This window comes from Pelodiscus sinensis, chromosome 1 (assembly GCF_052426305.1).
Source record: "Pelodiscus sinensis isolate ZL-2025 chromosome 1, ASM5242630v1, whole genome shotgun sequence".
NCBI classification, from domain to species: Eukaryota; Metazoa; Chordata; order Testudines; family Trionychidae; genus Pelodiscus; species Pelodiscus sinensis.
This window is the reverse complement of record NC_143052.1, coordinates 99,451,299-99,476,363: the sequence shown is the minus strand read 5'-3', so window position 1 is coordinate 99,476,363 and position 25,065 is coordinate 99,451,299. Positions and strand designations below refer to the sequence as shown.

The window sequence follows — 25,065 nt, the reverse complement described above, 5'->3', positions numbered from 1 at the left end:
GCAGCGGCAGCAGCCCCTGTCGACAGGGGAACGAGCTCCCCATGGACAGAGGCTACGCTGGCATCCATGGAATAGCCTTGACCACGGTGAGCCTGGGCAAGCTTGATACAGAGGCAGTAAGGTAGGGGAGAGTATATGTAGTTAACAAGATTAACCAATAAGCCCAGACTTATCAGTTAATCATGTAGTCATCTACACGTTAACATCCCTATCTCTGACCACTACATACAACTGCAAAATATGCTGAACAGCTTGGCAGAGACTTCAGAGAAATGGAAAAACCATTTACTGTACCTCACATGCCCCAAAAAGGACCACCTCAAATGAGAAATAATCACATGATCCCAAACACCGGAGTTAAAAAAAACACAACAGGGAAAGTTACCAGGAAATCAAGCAAGAAATCCAAAACAACTATCAAAAAAGCCTGATAACTACCCAACACAACAACAAAAAAATTGAACCAGCTATACATACTTCACAAGCCACAGAACACTCTCTCTGGGAGAAACATGTCAAAAGTGTCCACTACATGGACTATTCCTCACTGGAGCTGCATTAACTGTACTTTAATGGATTGAACTTCTGCCCCACCACAGAACCTGACACAATACTAACATAAGGAAAACAAGAAGAATTCATCCACCTGTCTCCACCTCAAAGCTTTCACCAGAATGGCGACATCACTCACAATTACCACATCCCACAACTGAAGTTGGTCCAATAGAAGGTGTTATCTCAGCCCTGTTATCCTCTCCATGCATATTTCAAGTATTTGTGTTTACATTTCTCTTAGGATTTAAAAATTCCTCAGGGAACCAGTTATTGGGCCAAATAATGCCAGATTTGGTGGTTGCATGGTATTTCTGATCCCAGATAGTAGGAAAAACTCCAAAAAACCAGTTGTCATTATTAGTCATCATCATCACCATCAATAGTAACACTAATGTAGTAGCTTTGAACTATATCCCTGTTACCCGTGGTATTAAAAAAAATCCCACCACCAAACAAACAAATACCAAGCTATTAGACTTTACTCAAATACCACTTGGTTTGAAGCATTTTTCTCTGGAAACTGAATGCACAGCACTACTGAATACAATGCAAAATCAGCTTGTCACTGACTGTACTAGGAACTGTATCAGATGTGTAGTCAGCAACAGTTCTAACAGCCTCAACAAAATTTATAGTGGTCACTGTACTATAGTTCCCTGGGACCCTTTGCTCAAGGAGAGGCTTTGAAGCAAAAAGATTACCTCCACAATATTTACCATGTAAATACTGGTTTCACACTTGGATGACTCCTAGCCTAGTACACCCATGCTGTCCAAACAAAAAGAAAAGCTTCCTTGAACCTTAACTCAGTTCACTTATTCTCAATTTTCAAACTAAATTTTAAACCACTGTTCTTTATGCATGTAATGTTTCAATTATTAAAATTTCACATTTTATCAGTATTTTCTTATTTATTTTGGTTTATTTTTCTCCTTTATTGGTGCGATGGAGGGGAGGGAAATAGATTAAGGCCAATTTAAAAAAAACAAAACCGAAACATCAAGTTTGACTCCTAAAAGTCACATTTAGGCACCTAGTGATTTTTATAAGTGCTGAGCTCTTATAAGTGAGGGCAATGGATCTTGATACACTCTTGATTCATGCAACTGTCTCCACTGAAGGCAATGGGAGTTTTGCCTGAGTGCAAACCACAAGATCAGGCAGAGTGGAATTTAATCACTAATGAAATGAGCACTGATTCTATACAATGTCCTTTCCCTGCCCCCCCCCCCCCCCCCCCCACACACACACACAATTATTTGGAGAGAAGTGGAGGGGGAAGGCTGACTCCCAATGAGACACAACAACGTTGGGCAGATGGTGTAATACAATGGTCTTCAAACTTTGGGTCGCAGCTCCTCCAGTTGAAGGAAGCTGCTAGTGGGTCACGTGACACTTTATTTACCCAAGCATCCACAGGCATGGCCGTTTGCAGCTTCTGTTAGCTGTGGTTTGTCATTCTTGGCCAAAGAGAGCTGCAGAATGGCCATGCCTGCAGATACTCAGTGCCTGGAGAGAACAAAAGTATTTTCTGTAGCCTGATTTAAACCAACCATCATACTATCAAACACCTGTTGAATCCCACAGCACAAAATTCTGTTATCTTGTGGTGACTATTTGAAACTTCATTCACTGTTGCTTGTGCTTGTCCCTTTCTCTGGAAAATGTGGGCACTGCAGATTTTAATGCTTAATACTGTAAAAGCCTTTTGTATCAGAAGGAGGAGATCATAAACTAGCCCAATCCAGTTGATACTTGACCCATTTCAGAGTCTTCCCTAATTCCCCTCCAGTTTGCACAGCTTTGCATGGAGGACAGTACATGGGAGGGTCTCAAAGAGGTTGAATGGCCCAGATTCACAAAGACCAGGACTTTCAGTGGAAGTTATGAGCCTGAATACCTTTGTGGATTTGGGCCAATACTCCCAGCACTGCCTTAGGGTGTGTCTAGACTACTGAGTTTTGTCGACAAAAGTGGACTTTTGTCGACAAAACTATACCTGCGTCTACACTACCGCTGAGTTCCGTCGACATAACGTCGACAGAACTCAGCAGTTTTGTCGACGCTGGTAAACCTCATTTTACGAGGCATAACACCTTCTGTCGACAGAGTTCTGTCGACAGAAGGTGTTATTGCCTATAGGGTTGCGTCTAGACTACAGGGTTTTGTCGACAAAGCAGCTTGCTTTGTCGACAGAACTGAATGTGTCTAGACGCTCTATGTCGACAGAAGTTTTGTCGACAGTATCTGTTGACAAAACTTCCGTCGACAAAACCCTGTAGTCTAGACGTACCCTAAGTAACACAAACACAGATGGGCCTGGGGTGCAGAGCTGGGGCTCTATACTCCTCTCTAGAGAACATTCCAGTAGCAGCCGTTCTGCCCGTCTCTTACCTGGTATAGGCTAACTCTCAGACTGAAGAATGAAAGTTAGCGTACTGGTTAAAGAAACATAGGTGTTGTTAAAATGGACCTGAATAACATGTAGAAGGCAGGCCTTAAAATAATGAGTTATAAGGCCAAAAGGAGTGGAGTAGGGAGGATGCCTGGTTCAAAGAATAACTAATGAAACAAGAAGAACCTTCTGAAAGGAAGGCCTGACTGATAGTGGTGACTGCAGTCAATAAGAGAAAAAGACTTTCTCTTAAAAGGAGCCAATAGATCTTCCCACCCCATCGACCAGCATTATGTGCAATGAAAAAGCTGTCAGTCAGCAGGAAGGAGGGGAGGAGATAAGAAGGAATGGCCTAAGGAAGAAAGGAGTTTGTACATTTTATCTGGATTTATCTGCAAATATGGGTGAACTGTCTCCATTTATTTTAGCTGAAGTCAGTAATTGGCAATGGCATCACTTGTTTGTTAAAGGGTATAAAAAGTAAACTCTTAAATGGTTCATTGCTAATACCTGCTTGACCACATTGGAGCCACTAATATGGGCTGAGCACTGTTTGAAAGTATCTTGATCAAATTGTTATAAATGTTTTGTTACTGTTTGGCTGTAGTAAATTGCTTATTATTTAAGCTTTTTAGGCATGTTTAGAGCAATTGTATATGTACTACTTGGCTTTTGGATTCAATACAGGAATGTATGGTTAAATTAGTATTTGGTGGTTTCCCTTATGAATATTTTCAAATATTATTAGTAATTCCAACACAAGGGCTATATAAAGGGAACAGGGATTATTATTCCTTCCTCTCAATGACATGGTTGCACAAAGGCCAGGGACCATCTAGCCTTTAGTAGAGGTCTGAGGCAAATGAAGAAAAACAACATGATGAAATTATTATAGGCCATTTAAATTACCTCATCCACTACTTTTGAAAAGTAATGAAGGGTGGATATCACTTCTTCATCTCCTTTACCCAGGGCAAAATTCTGAAAATAAAAATATACATGGACACTAAGTCAACAAGATCATTATGCAGACACTATGAATCTTACTACATATATATATATACAAATAATATACTAAAGGTCAAACTCTCAAGTCTGGCACTCTCTGGTCCAGCAACATCCGTGGTCCAGCATGACTTGAGTTAGCTGGATAGCCACTTATCATGGGTGTGGCCAAGTTTCCCCACAGTACCTCAATGTTTGGTTACAGCCATTTCAGTGTTCTGTGCTGTTACTTAGCTCTAATTTACCCCTAAATGTCTTCTAAGAGCCCAGCAAGCAGTAGAAGTGTTGGCAATGCTGCTAGACAATATTGACCTCTTGTGTTTTGGCAAATTCTCTGATTCAGAACTGGTCAGGTCCTGAGGGCGCTGGACAAGAGAGGTTCAACCCGTAATTATTCATACATGCCTTTATATTTGAATTTCCTTACCTAAAGGAACAACATCAGATTTATTTAAAAGGAATGATCATATCAAGAACAGGCTGCTCTGCATTATCATGAATTTACTAATGCAAACATTTTGGATAGAATTTTCAAAAGGGCTCAGTGCTGCTCCCATTGAAGACAACAGATGATTTTCCCCAATGGCTTCAGTAGAAGTCGAGTTAGGCCACTGATGAGCCATTCTGAAAATCCTACCCACTGAATAGATTTTTCATATGTACCATATAATCAGCTAAATGTTAAGAGAGAGTTACCCTTGCAGAAACATCACTAGCCATTACCTGCTTTTCATATGCAAGAAGCTGCTTGGAAAGTTGCTGTGTGGCTAGACGCATTTCATTCTAGAAAACAAAAAGGCAGTTTAGTGGAACTAACAAATATATTTAGGGTTACCGTTGTTACTAATGTATTACTGATTGGTAGTGCTTAGAGGCCACAAACAGGATGGGAATATACTCAGACTGCAAGTGATTTCCAAGTCTACAGGCACATGTCTCTACTTCGATTTAAAAAAATCCATTTTTAGAACTGGGTCAGACAGCACAGATGTCTGGGTTTGGAGGCCCTATCACCTATAGTGTCTCAGAGCTCAGGCTCCAGCCTGAGCCCAAACATCTACACTGCAATTTGATAGCCACACAGCTTGGATCCTGCAAGCAGCGGAGGTGCGCCATGTGGCTCTGATTCCGCAATTACTCAAGCACATACTTAACTCTGTGTTTACATGAGAAATCTCAAAGCACTACACCAATGGACAGGACCCACAGCCAGTTGGTGTGAATGAGGCTTAGTCTGCACTCAATTTTGGTATCACTTTGACCAAAAGTATGATTTTTTTTCCCCACTTAAATAATTAGGGATGTGAATGGTTAACTGGTAAGCATCACTCTTAACAGGTGATGCTCACTCGCTACAGTTAACCAGGGAGAGCTGGAGCAGCACCTTGGGGCCTGCTGCATGAGGCGGGGGTACTCCAGCCCGGCCAGAGCAGCCCCCACCAGTCCCTCATTTAATTGGTTAACTGGTTAAACACAATGTTTAACCGGTTAACTAATTAAATGGGATTTTACATCCCTAGAAATCATTACATTGGCACAGCCTCTAGCATGGGCAGTTATATCAGTTTAAATATGCCTTTTACTAATACAACTTACTTGCCTAAATTCACTGGAATAAGTAGCGACAATATACAGGTTATACACATATCACTGCTTCCACCCAAGGGGTTGAACTGGTATCACTATATGCAGGCTTAAAACTGTGGCAACTGTACCAAACTGCATGCAGAGCAATGCTCAGAGCAATCCCAAAAGGGCAGTGGAACTATTAATATGTGTAAACTTAATTACTTGCATGAATAATAGATGGGTTGCGAGTCTGGGCCCAACTTCAGAAATAAAAAAAGTATAAGTGTTTTGCTGACACATGGCTAGGCTGGGAATAACTCTGACCATGTACACGGAAAAGGTCACAAATTATGCCTTCCCACAGAGTGCACTTAACATTAAAGAAATCACAAGTTACACCTTCCCACTTGCAATCTGCAGTCCAGAGGAGGATCCAATTAATGGGAAAGAACTAGGAAAGAAAAATGAGAAGGTTGGAAAAACAGCACTAGAACAGGTCAAATCAATCTAAGCCAAAGAGGGGAACTTGTTTAGGCACTGGCCAGTCTGAAGCACCACCATTATTTCGGTACTACTAGCAATTTATGATCTGCAGTGCTCCTGTTGCAGACTGAAGCCAGACACTTTTGCACCACAACCTCAAGGATTTCTCACCAATACTCCTTCTCACTCACAGAAACTATGTATGTCTTTAGGTTGCAAACCCTGTTTCTCATGTGTTTGTACAGCACCCAGCTCTACAGGTTCCCAATTCCAATTGGGGCCTTTGAGAGTTACCAGAATATAAATACTTATTGCTAATAACCATAATATAGAAGTTTAGCTGAAAGCCACTCTAGCATCAGGGCTGTTCTCACAGAGATCTTAACTACAAATAGCATTTAAATGGTACTGCAAAAACAATATAAAGCTCCCTCAATCCCATGTTACTCGCAGCATCAACAGGTAAATGTGAGCATGAAACACCCTCACGCTATTTGCCCTCAGGATTCTCCTTTTGGTATCGGAAACCTAGTGATGGGGGAAGGCAGAAGAGGAAGCAAGTTCAGTGAAAGCAGTAGAGTTAATCTACATATCTGTGTAAACAAGAGCAGAATTTCTCCTGAGATATGTAAGAGAGAGACTGAAGATTCCAATCGCAGAAGCTTATCACTAGCCATATAGGCCTGGTTTGTTTTGTTGCCATAAAACTGGTGTAACACACTGGGGAATTGGGTCCTTGCTAGGTCCCTCCTTTCTCCAAGTATCACTCCTCTGAATTATTTCTTTTTTAGATTCAGATTTATTATAAACAATGGGGGAGGGAGCGAAACAAACTAATCTGTGCAAGTCAGAGCAGCCTCTAAGCTTCTAACTTACACCTATGGGCAATAGCTAGTGTAGACACACCTATTCCCTGACAGCTTTTTCTGTCCTTCTGTACATGCATATCTTGGTGTAGGACAGAATCTGAGTGAAAGACTCTAAAAATAGCTTTTACATGGACCCGTGTAGTATCTTAACTCTTCTGCAGAGCCACTCTTTGCAGGGCAGGAAGAGAGGTGAAGTCATGGTCAGCCATCGGAAAAGAAAACAAAGGCCAAATTCTGTCTGACGAGGGTATCTATAAACTTAAACAACAAAAGATCTGGTAGCACTTTATAGACTAACAAAACATGCACATGGTATCATGAGCTTTCGTGGGCACAGCCCACTTCTTCAGATGACCTGAGTTAACGATGTGAATGTGAAGTTGGCTCTCCTAGTTCTGGCCCCTTAGAATATTAAGAAGATGGTTTTTCACAGGTCCTAAGTGATTAGAGCAATGAAGGCAGAGAGGTGTTCTTCTGGGGCATAAACAAGGCTCACAGAGCGTGGTACCCTGGTTTGACTACCATTGCCTGGTCAGTTTTATACAGGTCCCATAGGGAGTATTCATACTCTCGAAAGAAATAGAAAGAACAGGTGGGGTGAACTAAAATTTACACTAGGGGACAGCAGGCACGAGGCCTCCACACACTGAAATTCCATTGAAGCCAGCAGATAGTGTTTTCAATGGTGCATAAGCCTTAGGGTTGGTTGTGTGCACTAATGTGAGCATCAACCTATCAGATTACAGAGAATACTTCTACAGCTTTGGCGCTGTACATGTGAATCCAACTAGGATTGCTAGTGTTTAGTTTCCACACACATGTGCATGCATCCCTATAGCTGACAGACTGTGGCCCTATTCTGGGTATACAATTTTAATTATGACATTTCCAACAAAGAAACAGAAAACATTAGTACACAAATCAAGTTAATCAGACAGGTATAAATGCCATCATATTATCAAGGGATAAGAAGCAGGCAAAACACTTTATGTGGTAATATTGCTTAGTTAAAAATACTTTATTTGGGCAACTCCAGCATAATCCTCCTCCAATTTGTTCTCAGTCAAGTTTCTCTCTGGCACTGCCTTGTGTACCCTTCCTCTCTCACTACCATTATTAAGCTGAAAGGTTTAAATGTTGTTGTTTGCATTGTCTGTATTTACAGACACATGAAACCCCTGGAATCCATTTTAGCAGTTATTAATTTGATTCCATATATGTCTCCCTAGAATACACAAACATGCATTGCTATTATGCTGAACTGGCTAAAAATAACGTGGCAAGCAAGTTGAACAGCAAACGCTATTTGTGTATAAATGTATACACAAATACCGCATACATGGCGCAAAGCAAAATAAGGACTATTATAAAATTCTGTCTAACTGTTCAAATTAATTTCTGTCACAATACCACACAACTCCTTCTGAAATTTCAGAGTTAATCAAACACTTCTGTAGTAGGCAAGCCAGTAAAGACTGATTACTGACTAGAAAACATTCTGAAAGCCTGAGCAGCCTGATAAATCTAAGTGAAGGCAAAATTAATTTTCTTTAGTGCTATACACACAAAGCACATGTATTTTCATTAGCTGATTTTATAGAGGAGGGGAGAACAATCCCCAGGGAAATCATGAACAAATGTTTATTGGGAGAAAGGAAGGTCTGGACAGAAGTGAGTACTAATTAAGCAGTGATGATAATGCATGGATTATTTCATTTAGTTTTGAGCTCAGCTAGCAAGCACTCAGAGCTGTACTGGAAAAATCTTATCAAAGATCTACCAGCATCACATTACATGGATGTGATAAAGACGACAATGCTATGCATCTGAATTCTCTTTACCATGCATACATGAAAAAGGGACTGTCCTATGAGTGGTTTCAACACTTCAGTCAACTTTGCACCTAATTCCAGTTGCATTCAAGTCAATGGCAAATTTCCCATCCATTAATTTTCAGATCTGAACTTCCCAAAGTGTCAGAGTGTTCATATCTGGGCTTCTGATGTGAGTCTAATTTTTATTATTGTCTGACATACTGATGCAAGAATAGGTTCTTCCTCCTTCCAGTTTTTACTGAAAACTCAAAAGCATTCATTCACATGTGATTTGTGAGCTAGACTCCATCATTTCTGAGCACCTTTTCTTTCTAAATGAGTTATGTGGTAAAAACATCAGTCAGATTTAATTAAAATGGGTATTAACCCTAATTATTCAATAGTGGATAATTATATATAATTATCTACATGATTCCAGATAAAAATGCCTATGAAGGATTTAACCAAGCTATACAATTAGCTTTAAAGGCATGGAGGCATCTCATCTTGTCTAGCCCCAGCATGATGAATCTTTCAGTAAAGCTACTTTTTGAGCTTAAGGACAGAATTTTCAAAACAGTAATGCAAAAAACTACTTTGCATATCAATGGCAGATACAAGGGGGGAAATAGAGACATACACAACCTGTACGCACAACGATGTGCAATAACGTTCTAACTGGTATGCTTTTGTCATACTTAATTGTTCACAGATTGGGAGAGGAAGGACTGCGGTGTGTGTGTCCACAAGGATTTTCCTTCTTCTGGGATCATGGAAAGTATCCAACATTAAAGCCAGGCTCAGTTCAAAATCAATTTGAGGCTCGTATTTTGCCCAGCTTTTATCGCCTCTTTCTGAAGCACTAAGCTGTCTGGCAGTCAGGAAAATGCTACTCTTGTAATGATACAACATTGCAGGGAGAATGCTTCAGAAATTAAGATTCCAATGCTAGAGGATGCTGAGATCCCCTAGTCTTCAGAGGGATGAGCAGCTCACAGGATCTGGCTATTTTATAGCTTTCCCTGTGTAGCTGATCCACAATGGCCTGTTCAATCCTCACAAGCAAGGAGTGGCTTGTTGAAGAATAATCGGATAGGAAGAGAAAAGATGCAAGTCAAGGCTCTTCTGTAAAACAGCGACAGCAGCTACAGCCCATCTGCTGAATGTTTAGAATGTGTTTTCCTCTCTGTAGCATTCAGATCTCCAAATTCTATTCCACAATCAGAGACATATACTTGTTTCTAGGCCTGGTAACAATTCCAAAGCTGATCAGCAATATTTAAATGGAGTTCCATGGCACTGTAAATACAACATTCATCTTGCTCTTAAATCCTGTTTACCTTTAACTTTCTTATTTACATATGGAGAATACATATCACAGGCAGTGCCCCTCATGTAAACAATGCACACTTAGGATCAATACAGCATTATAAACAAGCATGGTACTTTACAAAATTAGTGTTGCCAACTCCACTAGTTTTATTGCAGGTCTCATGACATCTGGTATTTGATTTAAAGCCACACATTGTTGTAAGAGAATCTCAACTTTCACAGAAAGCAGAAAAGTTTCTAGCCCTCGCTGTTACAGAGAAAAGCTTGAAAATACCACCAATGTGCACCCACAAAGCTCAAAGACCAGAAAGAAAATAAAAGGAACCCAACATGTACTATATTATTTTTAAAAATAAATTAGTATTATTTTAATCCAATCTCATGATTTTGTAAAGCCTGACTCATGAATTTTGGATGTTTGGGATTGGAAATAATAAATAAGAAAATCCATGTTCCCAAAGTGCTGGAATTTCATTCATAGATCCTAAGAGTTTTGAATTAAATTAAAAGACTCCTATGGACTCCAAAGGGCTCTACAGGCTTTCTGAAACCAAGGGATGGTCTTAGATCAAAAAAGGGGCATCGCTGAGCACAAAAATAAGGATTAATTAATTTCGGGGGTAGGGCAGTAGAATGAAACTACTTTAAAGAACACACTAAAACAACCTTAGGTAGATCCAAATTATCTACTGTAGAATCTCAGAGTAACAAAACACTAGAGTTACAAAATGACCAGTAAACCACACATCTCATTTGGAACCAGAAGAACACCATCAGGCAGCAGTACAGAACAACAACAACAACAACAAAAAACCCCAAACCCCACAAGCACAGTACAGTATTGTGTTAAATGTAACAAAGGGAAAGTAGCATTTTTTCCTGCACAGTGAAGTTTCAAAGCTGCATTATGTCAATGTTTAGTTGTAAACTTCTCAAAGAATAACCAGAATGTTTTGTACACAATTACAAACATGTCATAGTTACGAACAACCTCCGTTTCCGAGATGTTTGTAACTCTGAGGTGGTACTGTAATTGATACTCAGTACTCTCACTTTTCTTGGTATCACTTAGCCAATCCTCAGGACCTTTGCACAAAAATATTTTCTTTCTATGCTACTAAAGGCAGCATTAGTTTACTTCTTTCTGGTTCTCTTCCTTCCCTTGCCCCCAGCTGCTACAAACAGTGTTAGTATTAGGGATGTTAAATATTGGTTAATTGAATAGTCAATTAATCTCATGAATTCTTTATCAGTTACTCAACTATTCTATAGTCCCAGAAGGGAGGGAGGGGGCTGGCAGCCAGTGCACTCTGGCCCCACTCCTGAGGAGCCCCCTACCACTCCACAGTGCTGCCTCTAAATTTCTATCCCTCATACTCCTGGAGCAAAGACAGAAAATATGACCCACATGCACCATGAAAGCTCAAATCTCACAATGCAAATAAAAGGCCTAGATCCACAATACCCTTAGAGATTGGGACCAAAGAAAACATGAATTCTTAATTAAAAAAAAAAAATCCCAACTTAAGAAAACAACAACAATCTTGCGCTTTTGGCAGGCCTAACTCCCAATTCTTCAATATCTGCGGTTGGCAAAACTCACTGCAGTTTTGTCTTTGACTTCCACAGCGCCGAGTGAAGCAACCTTAAGAGCTGTTTAAACGCGGATTTGCAATATTCTTGGAAAGCAGGTAAGTGTAATCCTTATTTTACTGACAAGAAAACTAAAGCAAAGGGGAACTGATTTGCCTAAGGCAAATGATTGGAAAAGCCAGGTTCAGAACTGAAGGCTCCCTACTTTTGTGCTTATTCTTCTATTTCATATTCCCTCAGAAGAACAGGACTGCTAGTACTTCTGAGTGGGTTATCAGTGAGATCAAACCAAAATGTATTCTAATGAAAAAAATTGCTCAAGTGTGTTTGGACCCAACATGGACAGAAATTAATATTATGAACTTTATTATTTATTTGATTCCAAAGAGAATGCTAATGATGAGGATTGCTAATGTGTCGGGACTCTGTCAGTGATATCTCTTGTATGTTCATGTTCCTATTAAGAATTCCTCAGTTGTGCAGAATCTAAATATACTTACAAGTCACTATTCCCCCTATACGCCTTCCCCACTGAGGCAAGGAAAATCATTAATTTTACAACCAGAGGTGTGGTTCAAAAGAGCTTCCTTAAAAGTTTAGGCTGATATTTTCAGTGCTCAATTGCCCTTACAATTAACGAGAATCAGCTTCCAAATGTTGTATGTAGCTTTGAAATTCTCAGCCATAATACAATACTTTCATTTTAAAAAAGAATCAGGATCTATATAAACTGACATGCATTCTTTAATATTACATGTAAATACAAGATTTACAGCAAAATTGTGCAAAACTAGCTATTTTATTTGGCTTGTCTCTCACACAGACAGTATGATATTCTGAATATTAAAAGTTTTTTCTAGCCACTGAGTTCATTTGAAACTGCATTTCTGGGCCCTGCACCCACAAATCCAATCTGATGTCATAGAATATTTATTCCTCCAGGACAGCACACTGGCCCCTAAGACATCATTAGCAATGCTGCTCACATGAGATCAATGCAAGAAGCAATACTGAAAGCAGCTAGTAGTAGGACATTTTCATTCATAATACTTCTAACATTAACAACTAGGACCTGACTTTTCTTACTAGTGATTTTGGGTTCCCAATTTCTGATTCCCTAAAGAAGCCTGATATGCAAAAAGCGGTCAGTACGTACCCTCCGAAAATGAGATTTCCCAAGTCAGACACTCAAAATAAGTTCAGGTTGAATCTCTAAAATCCGGGACTATGAACATTGCTGGACCAGAAAGTCCTGGCTGGCCAGGTTCTGAAGCACAGCCTGGCATGAGATGGCGGTGGGGAGCCCAGACCCAGCAGGGCCAGCGTGGTGGAGAGCAAGCCCTGGCCGGGGCTGGTGGCAAGGAGCTCAGCCCCAGCCAGGGCTGGAGGTAGCGGAGATGGGGTCCAGGAGTGTAGCCCCGGTTGGGGCTGGTGCAGTAGAAAGCACAGCCTCAGTTAGGGCTGGTGCAATTCAGGAACGCAGTCCCAGCTGGGGCTGGAGTCAGCTGGGCACACAGCCCAGGCCAGCACCATGGGGGTAGAGGAGCAGTCCCAAGCAGGGCTGGAGGCAGCGAGGCCGGCCCCTGTCCAGGGCTGGCACAGTGGGGGGGGGGGGGGGTGAGGACGACACAAAGCCCTGGCCATGACATAGTGGAGGGCTGGAGGCAGCAGGGAGCACAGCCCCACCCAGCAGCAGAGCCTACAGCCAGGTAGGAAGCCTCTTGACCTCCCCTCATCCAGCAAACTCCATTGTTTGGGGCAACTCAGGTCCCGAGGGTGCCAGACAAGGGAGGTCTGACCTATAGTAACTTATGAAACCTCAGAGTCCAGAACAGCTAATGCGAGAAGCACGAGGAAAGAGTGGTCTAGGAGGAAGGGAGAAATAGGTCTGGCAAGGAGTAGGAGACTCAGTAATACAGCAAAGCATAGATGGGAGTGTGCGGTGGAACAGAGACAAGGGGAAAGATCATGGGGAAGCAAGAAATAGAGAAGATAGAAAACAGGAAAGGAAAAGAAATGCATCTCACTAAAGACAGCAAGTTTCACAAGTCACAATCCGCAACAGATGGAGCCTCACAATTCAATGGGCTTATTCTGTGCTTCTACCTTCTCCTCCCCCATACAGCATTCTGATACCGAACAATACAGCCCCTCCAAGGGTATGTCTACACTACCACCCTCGTTCGAACTAGGGTGGTTAATGTAGGCATCCGAAGTTGCAAATGAAGCCCGGGATTTAAATATCCCGGGCTTCATTTGCATCTTGCCGGGCGCCGCCATTTTTAAAGCCCCAGTAGTTCGGACTCCGTGCCCGTGGCTACACGCAGCACGGAGTAGGTAGTTCGGATTAGGCTTCCTATTCCGAACTACCGTTACTCCTCGCGGAATGAGGTGTACCGGTAGTTCAGAATAGACAGCCTAATCCGAACTACCTACTCCATGTCGCGTGTAGCCGCGGGCACGGAGTCCGAACTACCGGGGCTTTAAAAATGGCGGCGCCCGGCAAGATGCAAATGAAGCCCGGGATATTTAAATCCTGGGCTTCATTTGCAACTTCGGATGCCTACATTAACCACCCTAGTTCGAACTAGGGTGGTAGTGTAGACATACCCCCAGTGTGTACACTTTGGGCCTGGTTCTTCATTCTCCTACAACTGTGTAATGTCACTGATTACAATGATTTATTGATTTACACCAGTGAGAGACGAAACAGAAGCTCAGACCCAGATCCTCAAAGATATTTAGAAATCAATGGGAGTTAGGCACTTAAATACGTTCAAGGATTTGGAGTGAGTCTCCCAGCAATAGGCCAAGCCACTCTATTCCGTCTTCTCCTCGCCTCTTGCATGATCTCTGCCTCACCTGGGACAAGAATCAAAGAACTTTCAGGTTGTTTTTCCCCTGTATGATGGACCCTTTTTTCCCCTCCTTTAAATATTCTGAGTATTAATTTGAATACAGAGTCACTTAAGTTTAAGAAAAGATATAGGATAAGATGGCTGATCCTGCCAGCCCCTTCTGATTCAAGCAGGCCTTACTCACCTGCATAGTCCCATTATGGTGAAAGGGACTTCTTGTGTGAGTGGAGTGTTGCAGGTTTGGGCCCAAGATGTGGACTCTGTTTCCTGTTCAGAACATTAGGGTGGGGATTTTTTAAATTTGATTGCTTAAAATTATGTATCTAAATCTATACTTAGGCCCCCAATAAAGGTACCTAAATAAGGACCAAGGGGGTACAGTTTGAAAAGTGCCTATATAATTTAGGAGTCATTTTCAAAAGGAGTTTATGGCCATTTTTTCAAAGATATTTATTTAGGTACCTAAAGATGCAGAAAGGTGCCTAGTGAAATTTTCAAAAGCATCTAACTTAGTTAGGCAACTAAGCACTTCTGAAAATCCCACTAAATGTCTATCTGCACCTTTAGGTGCTTAAATACTTTTTCAAATCTTTCCCTTAGGCACCTGGGAGCCTAAAGACTTGTCTACACACAAAAACAGACCTAGAATGAAGTAGGATATTAATTTAAACTAGATTAATTATTCCATATTAATTACATGGGTAGACGCTCTTATTCTGAAACATGAATGCGTTACTCCAAATTAGTTTATTTCAGTGGCTCAAACTAATCCAAGGAATTCAATGGAATCAGCTAATTCAGAATAAAACACTTATTCTGGAATAAGACTGCTCAGACAGGGCTTCATTAGACCTGCTAAATCAAACTGAGAGGGTGCTCCCGTTGATACCAGTAGTACTGCTGTAAGGGAAGTCGACAGGAGCATGTGCTCCCATAGACCTCCCACTGCGTGGATGGCTCCAAAATGCTATTTAAGCTACTTTGACTCCAGCTACGTAATTAACATAGCTGGGGTTGTGCATCTTAAGTCAACTTTCCCCATTAGTGTAAACCAGACCACACTGAGTTAATCGGGAACAACTATTCCAGAAAAACTCCCTGTGCAGAAAAGCTTACATTTCACTGCAAGTCAGTGGGATTTAGGATACATTTTTCAAAAGCATATAAATAACTTATCTGCCTGAAACTAATTTTTAAAGGGGATTTAGACTAGGGATGTAAAATTTTGATTATTTGGCTAATCGAATAGTCGATGCAATTTCAACACAAATGAAAGATTACCTGAGCTCCGTAGACCCGTTGCATTGCCTGAAGCAACTGATTTGTATATTCTGTAAGGGTCCCTGCATCTTCTTCAAATACACTAAGCAAGGAGCGAGTCTTTAATAAAAGAAAAAGAAAAAGGAAATATTAAAAAGCTATTTAGCAAAACAAATCACTCAGCAATAATAAGACTGAATATACAGTACATAGCTCCTTTTATCCAACAATAAAAGCCATAACAATTGATCACTATAATGAGATTGGTAAACTGATGCACAAATAAGTGTTGTGACTAAACATTTACACTGAAAGCATTGGCAGAGACCTCCTGATTAAACACAGCCACATTCTTGTTCTTATTAGTAGACGCTCTTTCCAATCGAGTCAGGAATGTTACAAATCCTGAAACTGCTCTTGCTGATTACAGTCATCAAAACCATGCCAAGAACTTATGGTCAAAACACCAACCCTAGTTTAATTTCTCTACTCTTACAACACCTCCTGTAATAAAAACAAATGATCCTCCATCATGCCATCTCAGGAGGCGTCTGTGTTGAACAATTCTTGAAAGGAACGCTGCCAAAACAGACTCAAAATTAGATCCAACAGCACCAAGTTGGTTTGTGACAACAAAGCATACAGGTACACTTAGGCTCTGTCTATACATTACAGTTTAAAGTGCTACCGCAGCAGCACTTTAACACGGCAGCGTGGTCATGGCAAGAGCTCTGGGAGAGAGCTCTCTCAGTGCTCTATGTAAACCACCTCCATAAGGGGAGTAGCTCCCACTGCTGAAGCACTATCCACGCTGATGCCTTACGGCTCTGTAGCTTGCTGTGCAGGGGAGCTGTTTTTTCACACCCCCGAGCAAGAAAGTTACAGCTCAGTAACTTGCCAGTGTAAACAAGCCCTTAGTGCTTCATGTCCATGTCAGCATGTCTTCACTGACATTCTGCTTTGTTCTTGTGAGTAGAGGAGCAGAGTGGAAAACATAACTTGTGTTTTCTTGGAGAAATGCAGCCACTTGGTTTGTTTCAGCAGAACTGCCAAGGACAGCAAACTACATCGTTGCAGTACTATGTTATAAGGGGGAAATCAAGGCCAGGGATTAGTGCTGAGCAAGTGAATTTAATAGATCAGGACAATACAAGGGGAGATAAAATGCTGGACCGGCAGTGCAACTTTGGCAGTATCTCTAAGACATTCTGCACCTTGGAAATTCAAAATGTCCTAACTGGCAAATCCAATCTGTTTGATCCTAAATGGAAAGGTCTTCCCATCTGAACAGCTCAATTATTTTGCATTAGTTCCATCAGTCTGCCATAAACTCTAACGTAAATTCTTAAGTCAGCAGTTTGCAAACTTTTTGGGCTCTGGAGCCCTTTACATGCATAAAAATTTATGCAGTGCCCCAGCAGTCCACTGATTGTATGTGTTGTACTTATCAATGTTTCAAGTTGGTCAACCTCGCGGAGCCCCTGGAGATGTTTCGCGGAACCATGGGGCTCCGCGGAGCACAGTTTGAGAAACACTGTCTTAAGTAATAGCCATATAATATTGGGTCTGACATCTAGACAATGTTTTATTTGTCCTCTTTTAGGCATCTCAAAAGTGCAGGAAGTATCTTGGTACTAACTGTGGGAATTTACTCTACAGTCTTAGGAAGGCTGTTCAGAAGCATTACTATTTGGGAAGATGTCTTGCTTCTCCGAGACATTTACTTTTCTTTGCAAATCCCCAAGCAGAGATTATACATCACTTCTGAGAGATTCAAACCACCTCTCCTGAGATTGTTGGACTAAGACAATGCCTGATTTCATCTACGCTGAGAAGTACCTACTTACAGCTATGAAGTCATGTGGACTAGTAATTAAAGTGGGTAACAAAGTCCTATTGTAGACTCTGCACTGCTGTACAGGCTTACCTTGGGTAAATCACTATTAGGGATCTTAGCAAGTAGTCGACTACCTGATAAGCATAAGCTTATCATTGGGTAGTTGAGTGGAATATTGACTACTTGCTTTCCTCTACCCCTTGCTGCCAGAGCAGCCCCTGTTCATGGTGGACAGGGCTGGCCTCCATGAACAGAGGCTGCTGGACTCAGCGCGAGATGGGACTGAGCACTCCTGGCTCACACTGGTCCGAGATGCTGCACCTCTGCATTTTAAATGTAGTAAGAGCCCGATAGCTCTTACTACATTTAAAATGAAGAGCCGCAGTGCGAGGGGCTTCCAGAGCCAGCTCCTGGAGCTACCCCTGCTGCAGCTCAGCAAAACAGCCCTTATCAACTAATTGTATAGTCGATACAAATTGTATTGACTACACGATTAGTCAGACAACCGCAATTTAATATCCTTAATCAATGTATCTCAACACCACAGTTTACTAATGTTAAATGAGCACATTACTACCTGTCTTAGAAACATTGGTGGGTGAGAGGATAATGTGCATCTGGAAAGAACTTTAAGATTGTGGCATAAAAAGGAGCACTTGGAGTGCAAAATATTGTTTTCCTAAAAACAAGAGCACATCCAAATCAAACAGGGCCAGAATTCAAAACACACCAATAAAAAGGCTATATCGGGCCTGATCCTGCAAGCCCTTGACATGCCGAATTTCCTTTCAATAAAGCCCCATGTTGAGAGATTTTCCAAGACAGGACCCCTACCTGGATTTTAATAACTGAAATACATTAATTTGCAAAAACACTTGAATTTTAAGTTGTTGCAATCACTGAATAGAGTTTTGATCATTTAAAACTTCTGTTCACGATAGCCCATTTTTTCCTTCACCTAACACTGAACATTGTTATACTGTGCTGTGGCAAAAGACTGATTGTACAAGACAAAGTAAACAAAAGATCATGATTAAAGGATAAAGCAACAGAATTATGAGAAATGTTAAGCAACAAACTTCTCAGATAAAATATTTTCAAAAAATAGAAACCTAAAATTAGGCTCCTAAGTGTATATTTATATAAGACAGCACACAGATGGCAACTAGATACCTATATGCTATTGCATTTAGTATAGTCGCCTTGAAAAATCCCAGCTTTATTTATTCAGATGTCTAAATATGGAGTTGTTTCTTAATTTTAGGCACCTAATTATTTATTTACTGAATCTTGGCCTCAGCTATTAGCACTTTTGATAAAGAATAATAAACTCTATAAATGATCCAAATAGTTTGTATATATTAGGACTCAAAATCTTTATTATGATTCTTTAAAAGAAAAAAAAAATCACTATTTTAGGCCAGTGTAGCTAGCAATAAACAGATGTATAATTTACTTGTTGCTGTTTTGTCAAATTCTTGCATACAATATAACACTGCAGAAGTGAACCATGGTAATCCAAACATAACCTTTTCACGTTTCTGTGGAGACTTCATTAATCATGCCATCACCCTTCCTGCTGAAAACATGGGGCCAAACCCAGCCTTGACAAGAGTAACTCTGTTGATTTCAGCATGGCTGCTTGGGTGAGTCTGTCTCCTAATTTGCTCAAACACATTAAATGGAATGCATTCATGAGGGGCTTTTTTGCATTGAGCTTTGGGACCAATGAAGATATACAGGCAGTCCCGGGGTTACGTACAAGATAGGGACTGTAGGTTTGTTCTTAAGTTGAATCTGTATGTAAGTCGGAACTGGCGTCAGCCGCTGCTGAAACTGATCAGTTTCAACAGCGGCAGAATCTGGACGCCAGTTCTAACTTACATACAGATTCAACTTAAGAAACCCAGGCGTCCCCAAGTCAGCTGCTGCTGAAACTGATCAGCGGCTGATTACAGGAAGCCTGGGGCAGAGCAACTCTGCCTCGGGCTTCCTGTAGTCAGCCGCTGGTCAGTTTCAGCAGCGGCTGATTTGGGGACGCCTGGGGCAGAGCAGGTGGGGTGCTGCTGGGTTGCTCCAGTAGCGCCGCTCCTCGGCGCTACTGGAGCAACCCAGCAGCACCCCACCTGCTCTGCCCCAGGCGTCCCCAAGTCAGCCACTGCTGAAACTGACCAGCAGCAGCTGAATCAGGACGCCTGGGGCAGAGCAGCTGGGGTGCTGCCGGGTTAGTACAGTAGCGCCAAGGAGCGGCGCTACTGGAGCAACCCAGCAGCACCCCAGCTGCTCTGTCCCAGGCGTAGGCAAGAAAAGCCTGGTCTGCTGGGGGGGCACTAGCTGCCCCCCCCCCCCCCCCCAGCAGACCAGGGAGACGCGGGTGGCGGGACTGCCCACATCCTCCAAGGCTTTGCTCCGTCTCCCTGGTCTGCTGACCAGGGAGAAGGGGAGCAAAGCCTTGGAGCATGTCCGCAGCGGGACAGCCCAGGCGCGCCTGGGCTGTCCCGCTGCGGGTGTGCTCCGCGGCTTTGCTCCCGGTCCCCCTGGTCTGCTGGGGGGGTCCAGCAAAGCCGCTGGACCCCCCCAGCAGACCAGGGACACCCGAGCAAAGCTGCCCGGGCGGCAGCTTTGCTCGGGTGTCCCTGGTCTGCTGGGGGGGGGGGTCCAGCAGCTTTGCTGGACCCCCCCAGCAGACCAGGGGGACAGGAGCAAAGCTGCCCAGGCGGCGGGAGTCCCACTGCCTGGGCGACTTTGTTCCCGGGCAAACGAGCAAAGCCGCCCAGGCGGCGGCTTTGCTCGGGTGTCCCTGGTCTGCTGGGGGTGGTCCAGCGGCTTTGCTGGACCCCCCCCCCCCAGCAGACCAGGAAGACCGGGAGAAGCTTTTCTCGCCCCGGAGGACACGGGTGGCGACCCGCCGCCCGTGAGCTCCAGGGCGAGAAAAGCCCCGTTCGTAAGTGCGGATCCTACGTAAGTCGGATCTGTGTAAGTCGGGGACTGCCTGTAATTACAATACTCTTGGTTAAAAAAGGGAGAAAGAAAATGAGCTTTGTAAACCTTATCAATAACTTATGACTAGGGTTCGCCAAGCGACGGCAAGCCCCACTCACCAGCCGCGTGGTTCTGCAAGCTGTGCATGCGCAGATTGCGTGGCGCCGCCTATTCCGGCTTATAATCTACTCGCCACGAGCGAGTAGATTACATGATTTGTCGAGCCCTGCTTATGACTAATTCTCTTTGCATCTTGTCAGAAAGGAATTGTTTTATACCAATTTTTTTCTCCCCTCACATTTCTGAAAATTACTATACAAGCATCAGGCTGTCCTTGCTATACGTCCAAAATATGTTCCAAAAAAACCTCGGACTTATAGTGAAACAACTTAAAGCAGGAAATCTTTTTCCTACGGCTGACTTCCATTTGCACAATTTTTTGGGGGGTGCTCTTTAAGTGCCAGGAATGGGAGGACTTACAATGCATCAGTTCCCACAAGCATCAATGATTCTAGCGCAGAACGGATGTATACCAGGATAACTTATAGCAGGGACCCCATACTTATCAGCAGAGTAACAGACTAAGGATGTTAAGGACTACTCAACTATCAGATAAGCAAATGATTATTGCATAGTCCAGTCGACTAGTTGATTCCCCACTCCTTGCTGCCTCTATCAGATATTATGCCTCTTCCATATTTCTACCCCGTGCAAAGGAAGGGTTAAACTACTTTGTGTCAGGCTATGATGAACTAAGAAGATTTACAAACCCTAATCAGTAAGTAATGTGGCTGCTTTCCGTTTTTATTAAATTTTTAATCACATGAGATGCTGTAGATCAGTGTTTCTCAAACTGTGCTCCACAAGACATCTCCAGGGGCTCTGCAAGGTTGACAAACTGGAAACATCGATAGGTACAACACATTCAATCAGTGGACCATTGGGGCTCCACGTAAATTTGTACACATGTAAAGGGCTCGAGAGCCCAAAAAGTTTGAGAACCACTGCTGTAGATGAAGCCCGAAAATGAGCTTACTGAGTGGCTGTATAAATTTCTTCACGATTAACATTTGCATTGAGCATTGGAGAAGTAAACACCACAACTATTTACTATATATTTGAGAAAGTTTGTGTGTCTGTTCACCTATCTGTCTGTGAGTCTGTTTGTTCAACACCTCCTAAACAGTAAAAATTTGGTATGCAACTTCCTCTTATCATAACTTAAAGCCAGGATTTGGTTGTGCCAGGACAATGGGCGTGTGTGGAATGTGATCGTTTCCCATCAAATGGAAAGAGATTGGCTGCTACCTCGCTCAAGGCTAACCCTGGGGAGAGGCCACTGTCCAGGTTGTGCTCCCACCCCCCCGTCCCGGGCTGACCTGGAGAGAAGCCACCAGATACTCTGGGTTGGCCCCCCTCTTGCCACCCCAGGGAGAAGCCAGTGGCCGCCCCTGCCCTGAGACCCCCTTGTACTCTCCCATACCTCCTAAGCCTCTTTCCTGACTCCTGCATCCCTACTGCCTCCATGAGCCTCCACACACTCCCTGTTCTGAGCCCCTCCTTATCCCCAACTCTGAGTGCTGTACCCCCCAGACCTCTGCCCCAAGCCCCTCCTCACATCCTGACTCCTGCACCTCCACATGCACACCCAGCCTTCTGCCCTGAGCCCCCCACATCTCCAAGCCCCTGCCGTCACTCCTGCACCTCCCACATCTCCAAACCTCTGCCATGAGTCCATCCATAAGGACTCGAGCAATGCCAGGTCACTTTGTTAGTTAAGTAATAAATCTTCAGTAAACGCGAAAAATTTATACAAATTGAAAATAAATCTAGTGTAGTTCAGTAAATTGTAGGGTGCCCCTGGATGAAAAGGAAGGAGAGTGTGATTCCTCCCAGGACTGATTTCCTTCCTCCTGCTGGTTCAGAACCAGTCAATTTAGAGGTGGCAGAATGGCATTGCAGAGTTTCAGTAGGTTCACCCTCCCAAGACTACTGCTTCTCCTTGCTATGGATCTAGGATTTGACTTCTCCTAATTCTGGCTCACCCCTGTTCTTCTTTCTTCCCTCCCTCAGTGTCACTCTCTTTCTTCATCTTGCCTCCACACATGTACATCCTCTTCCTACAAATGCCCCTCTTCCCATCCCTTGGCAAAGCCCCTCTCTGACTGCTGTTTCCCAGACCTTTCCCTTTTTTCCCCTGTGCCTGTAGCATCTCCGTTTTCCCCAATGTTCTGCTTCCCACTCTTTTTGCCTGCTTTGTTCCTCCCCATACAACTCTCAGGGCCCCTTCCTTCATGTCCATCTCTCCCCCTGACCATAAATACAGGTCATCTGCCAGCCTCTCCTCTGTGTGGAGCATTCCCCGGGTCCATGGTTCACTTTTCCAATAGAGATACAGCACTGACTGCCCCAGCATAGTTTGGTCTAGGGCATTGTAGACAGAAAGGGCTCTCATCTAATACAAGGAAATTCTTGGAGATGGAAGTGGAAGAGGGCACTAACAGTCTGGATTTAGTGATATGAATCCATTCGCAAATTTGTCCCTAAAACCGAGGAACATCCCTGATTTCAGGGATTGCCCTGGTGTCCTTCTCAGTTGTATAAAGTTCAGTATTTTGTCCCAGTATTATCGCAGTCTCTCACAAGTCTAGTCAGTAGAGCTAGGGCAATGGTTCTTGTCCAGGGGTAGGTGTACTTCTGCGGATACACAGAAGTCTTTCACAGGTACATCAACAAATCTAGGTATTCACCTAATTTTACAACAGGCTAAATAAAAAATTCTAGCAAAGTCAGTACAACCTAAAATTTCATACAATGACTTGTTTATACTGCTCTACGTACTATACACTGAAATGTGAGTACAATATTTATATTCCAATTAATTTAGGTTATAATTATATGGTAACGCGAAAGTGAGCAATTTTTTGTGCTAGCCTTCTGCGACACTTTTGAATGTTTATGTCTTATTTTGTAAGCAAGTAGTTTTAAATGAGGTGAAAGTTGTAAGACAAATCCAACTCCTGAAAGGAGCACAGCAGTCTGGAAAGGTTGAGAATCACTGAGCTAGGGAATGTGACAGCAGGCTGGCAAACTACACATACACCTCGAGCACCTGCACAGGTAAGACACATCAAAGGCTGACGCTTTGCCCTCCCCACATGGAATGCGAAAGGGAGTGGACAGTTTGACAGACAAGAGAGGGCACCCTTGTCTCAATCCTCCTTGGTGCCAACCTCTCCCAGACTGTCTATGAAACTCTCCCCTTCTCTCCTGCCCCACTGTGACAAGTGACCTATTTTCTCCACTTTGAGACTCTGCTCTGCCTATTCCTGGGGCGGCTACTTCCCCAGCCCACAGCAAAAGGATACTCTTCACCTAAGCCAATGAAAACCACTTAACTCACCCCTACCGTGCCTCAGTTTCCCAAAGTGTAAAACGGTGGCATACTCGCCCACCTCTCTCATGCGCCCTGATGGGCAGATGAAACCCGCTGCAGAAGCTCAAGGTACCACCGCACTAACCTACGTGTTACCCTTGCTCAGCTTCTCGTCACTGCCCAGTATCACCAGCTTGGATTGTGCCCCTGGGGAGGCTGGAGGTTTAACCCTTCCCACCCCTCTTGTGTTGCGGAGCCCTGCTAAATCCCGCGTTGCCTCCCCTCAGCTGGAAATGCAGGTGCGTCACGGGGATGAGCCCTGCGAAGCACGAGGGGGGCTGCTAGGGTATCCCCGCGGCGCGAGTGAAAACCTTGCTGGGCACGGGCCCGGGAACCGGGGCGCAGCACCGGGGACTCCCCGGAGCCGCCGGAAGCCGGGCACGGTACCTGCGGGCTGTCTTGCAAAGCCTCTTCCAGCAGGAGCTTGTCCACAGCGGGCATGTTGGAAACCCCCCCCCCCGCCGCCGCTGCTGCTGCTGCTGCAGGACGGCCTGGCCCGTGCGGCTGGGCTGCTGCGGAGCGCTGGGGCTTGTGCGCCCTCGCCGCGCGCGGAGGAGGCAGGGAGGGAGGCTGCCGTGCGCTGGAGCCAGGTAAACACCGCAGCAGCGCCGCCCAGTTCCTCGGGCCGAAAGGAAGCGAGTCACGAGGAAGAGCGACAGCCGGGCAGAGCCCCTCGCAGGAAGTGTGGCTGCTGCTGGTTTCCTGCCCGCCTGCCTTAACTCTTTGCAGAGCGGCGCGGCGCTTGCGAAACTCTCTCCCAGCCTCCCCAAGCCCGGCGGGAGGGAGACTCGAGCGAGTGGCCAAGAGGAGGGACCCCACCCGGGGCAATGATTCACAGGACGCTTAAAAAGCTGGGGTGTGTCTTACATGACGTTGCTTCTTTCGTCTGCCCTCTCCCCGTCCGGCGGGAAGCATTTGCGACAAGAAACGTGAGGGGATGCAAAGCGGAGCGAAATGCGGGCACATGCTGAGTTCTTCATCCCAGACAAACCAGAACACATTTTTGAACCTGGAGTATTTGAAAATGTACGTGGGTTGTCTACATTCCACATTTGAACGTTCCATAAACCGTGGAGG

General features: G+C 43.8%; 1 protein-coding gene across 2 annotated transcripts in view; it reads right to left on the bottom strand.

Moving 5' to 3' along the window:
- The window catches only part of APPL2 (adaptor protein, phosphotyrosine interacting with PH domain and leucine zipper 2), a 62,382-nt gene extending 37,663 nt beyond the window's left edge, over positions 1 to 24,719 (bottom strand). Inside the window, exons 1-4 of one of the 2 annotated variants that reach the window (XM_075938590.2) lie at positions 24,376 to 24,719; positions 15,755 to 15,853; positions 4,679 to 4,738; positions 3,860 to 3,931 (exon numbers count right to left, since the gene is read on the bottom strand). In XM_075938590.2, the coding sequence (XP_075794705.1) occupies positions 3,860 to 3,931; positions 4,679 to 4,738; positions 15,755 to 15,853; positions 24,376 to 24,429 (285 nt within the window). In that variant the 5' untranslated portion in view covers positions 24,430 to 24,719. The remainder of the gene's footprint in view (positions 1 to 3,859; positions 3,932 to 4,678; positions 4,739 to 15,754; positions 15,854 to 24,375) is intronic. The other variant, XM_075938601.2, reaches the window with a different exon arrangement.
- Between the last annotated feature and the right edge of the window lie 346 nt (positions 24,720 to 25,065).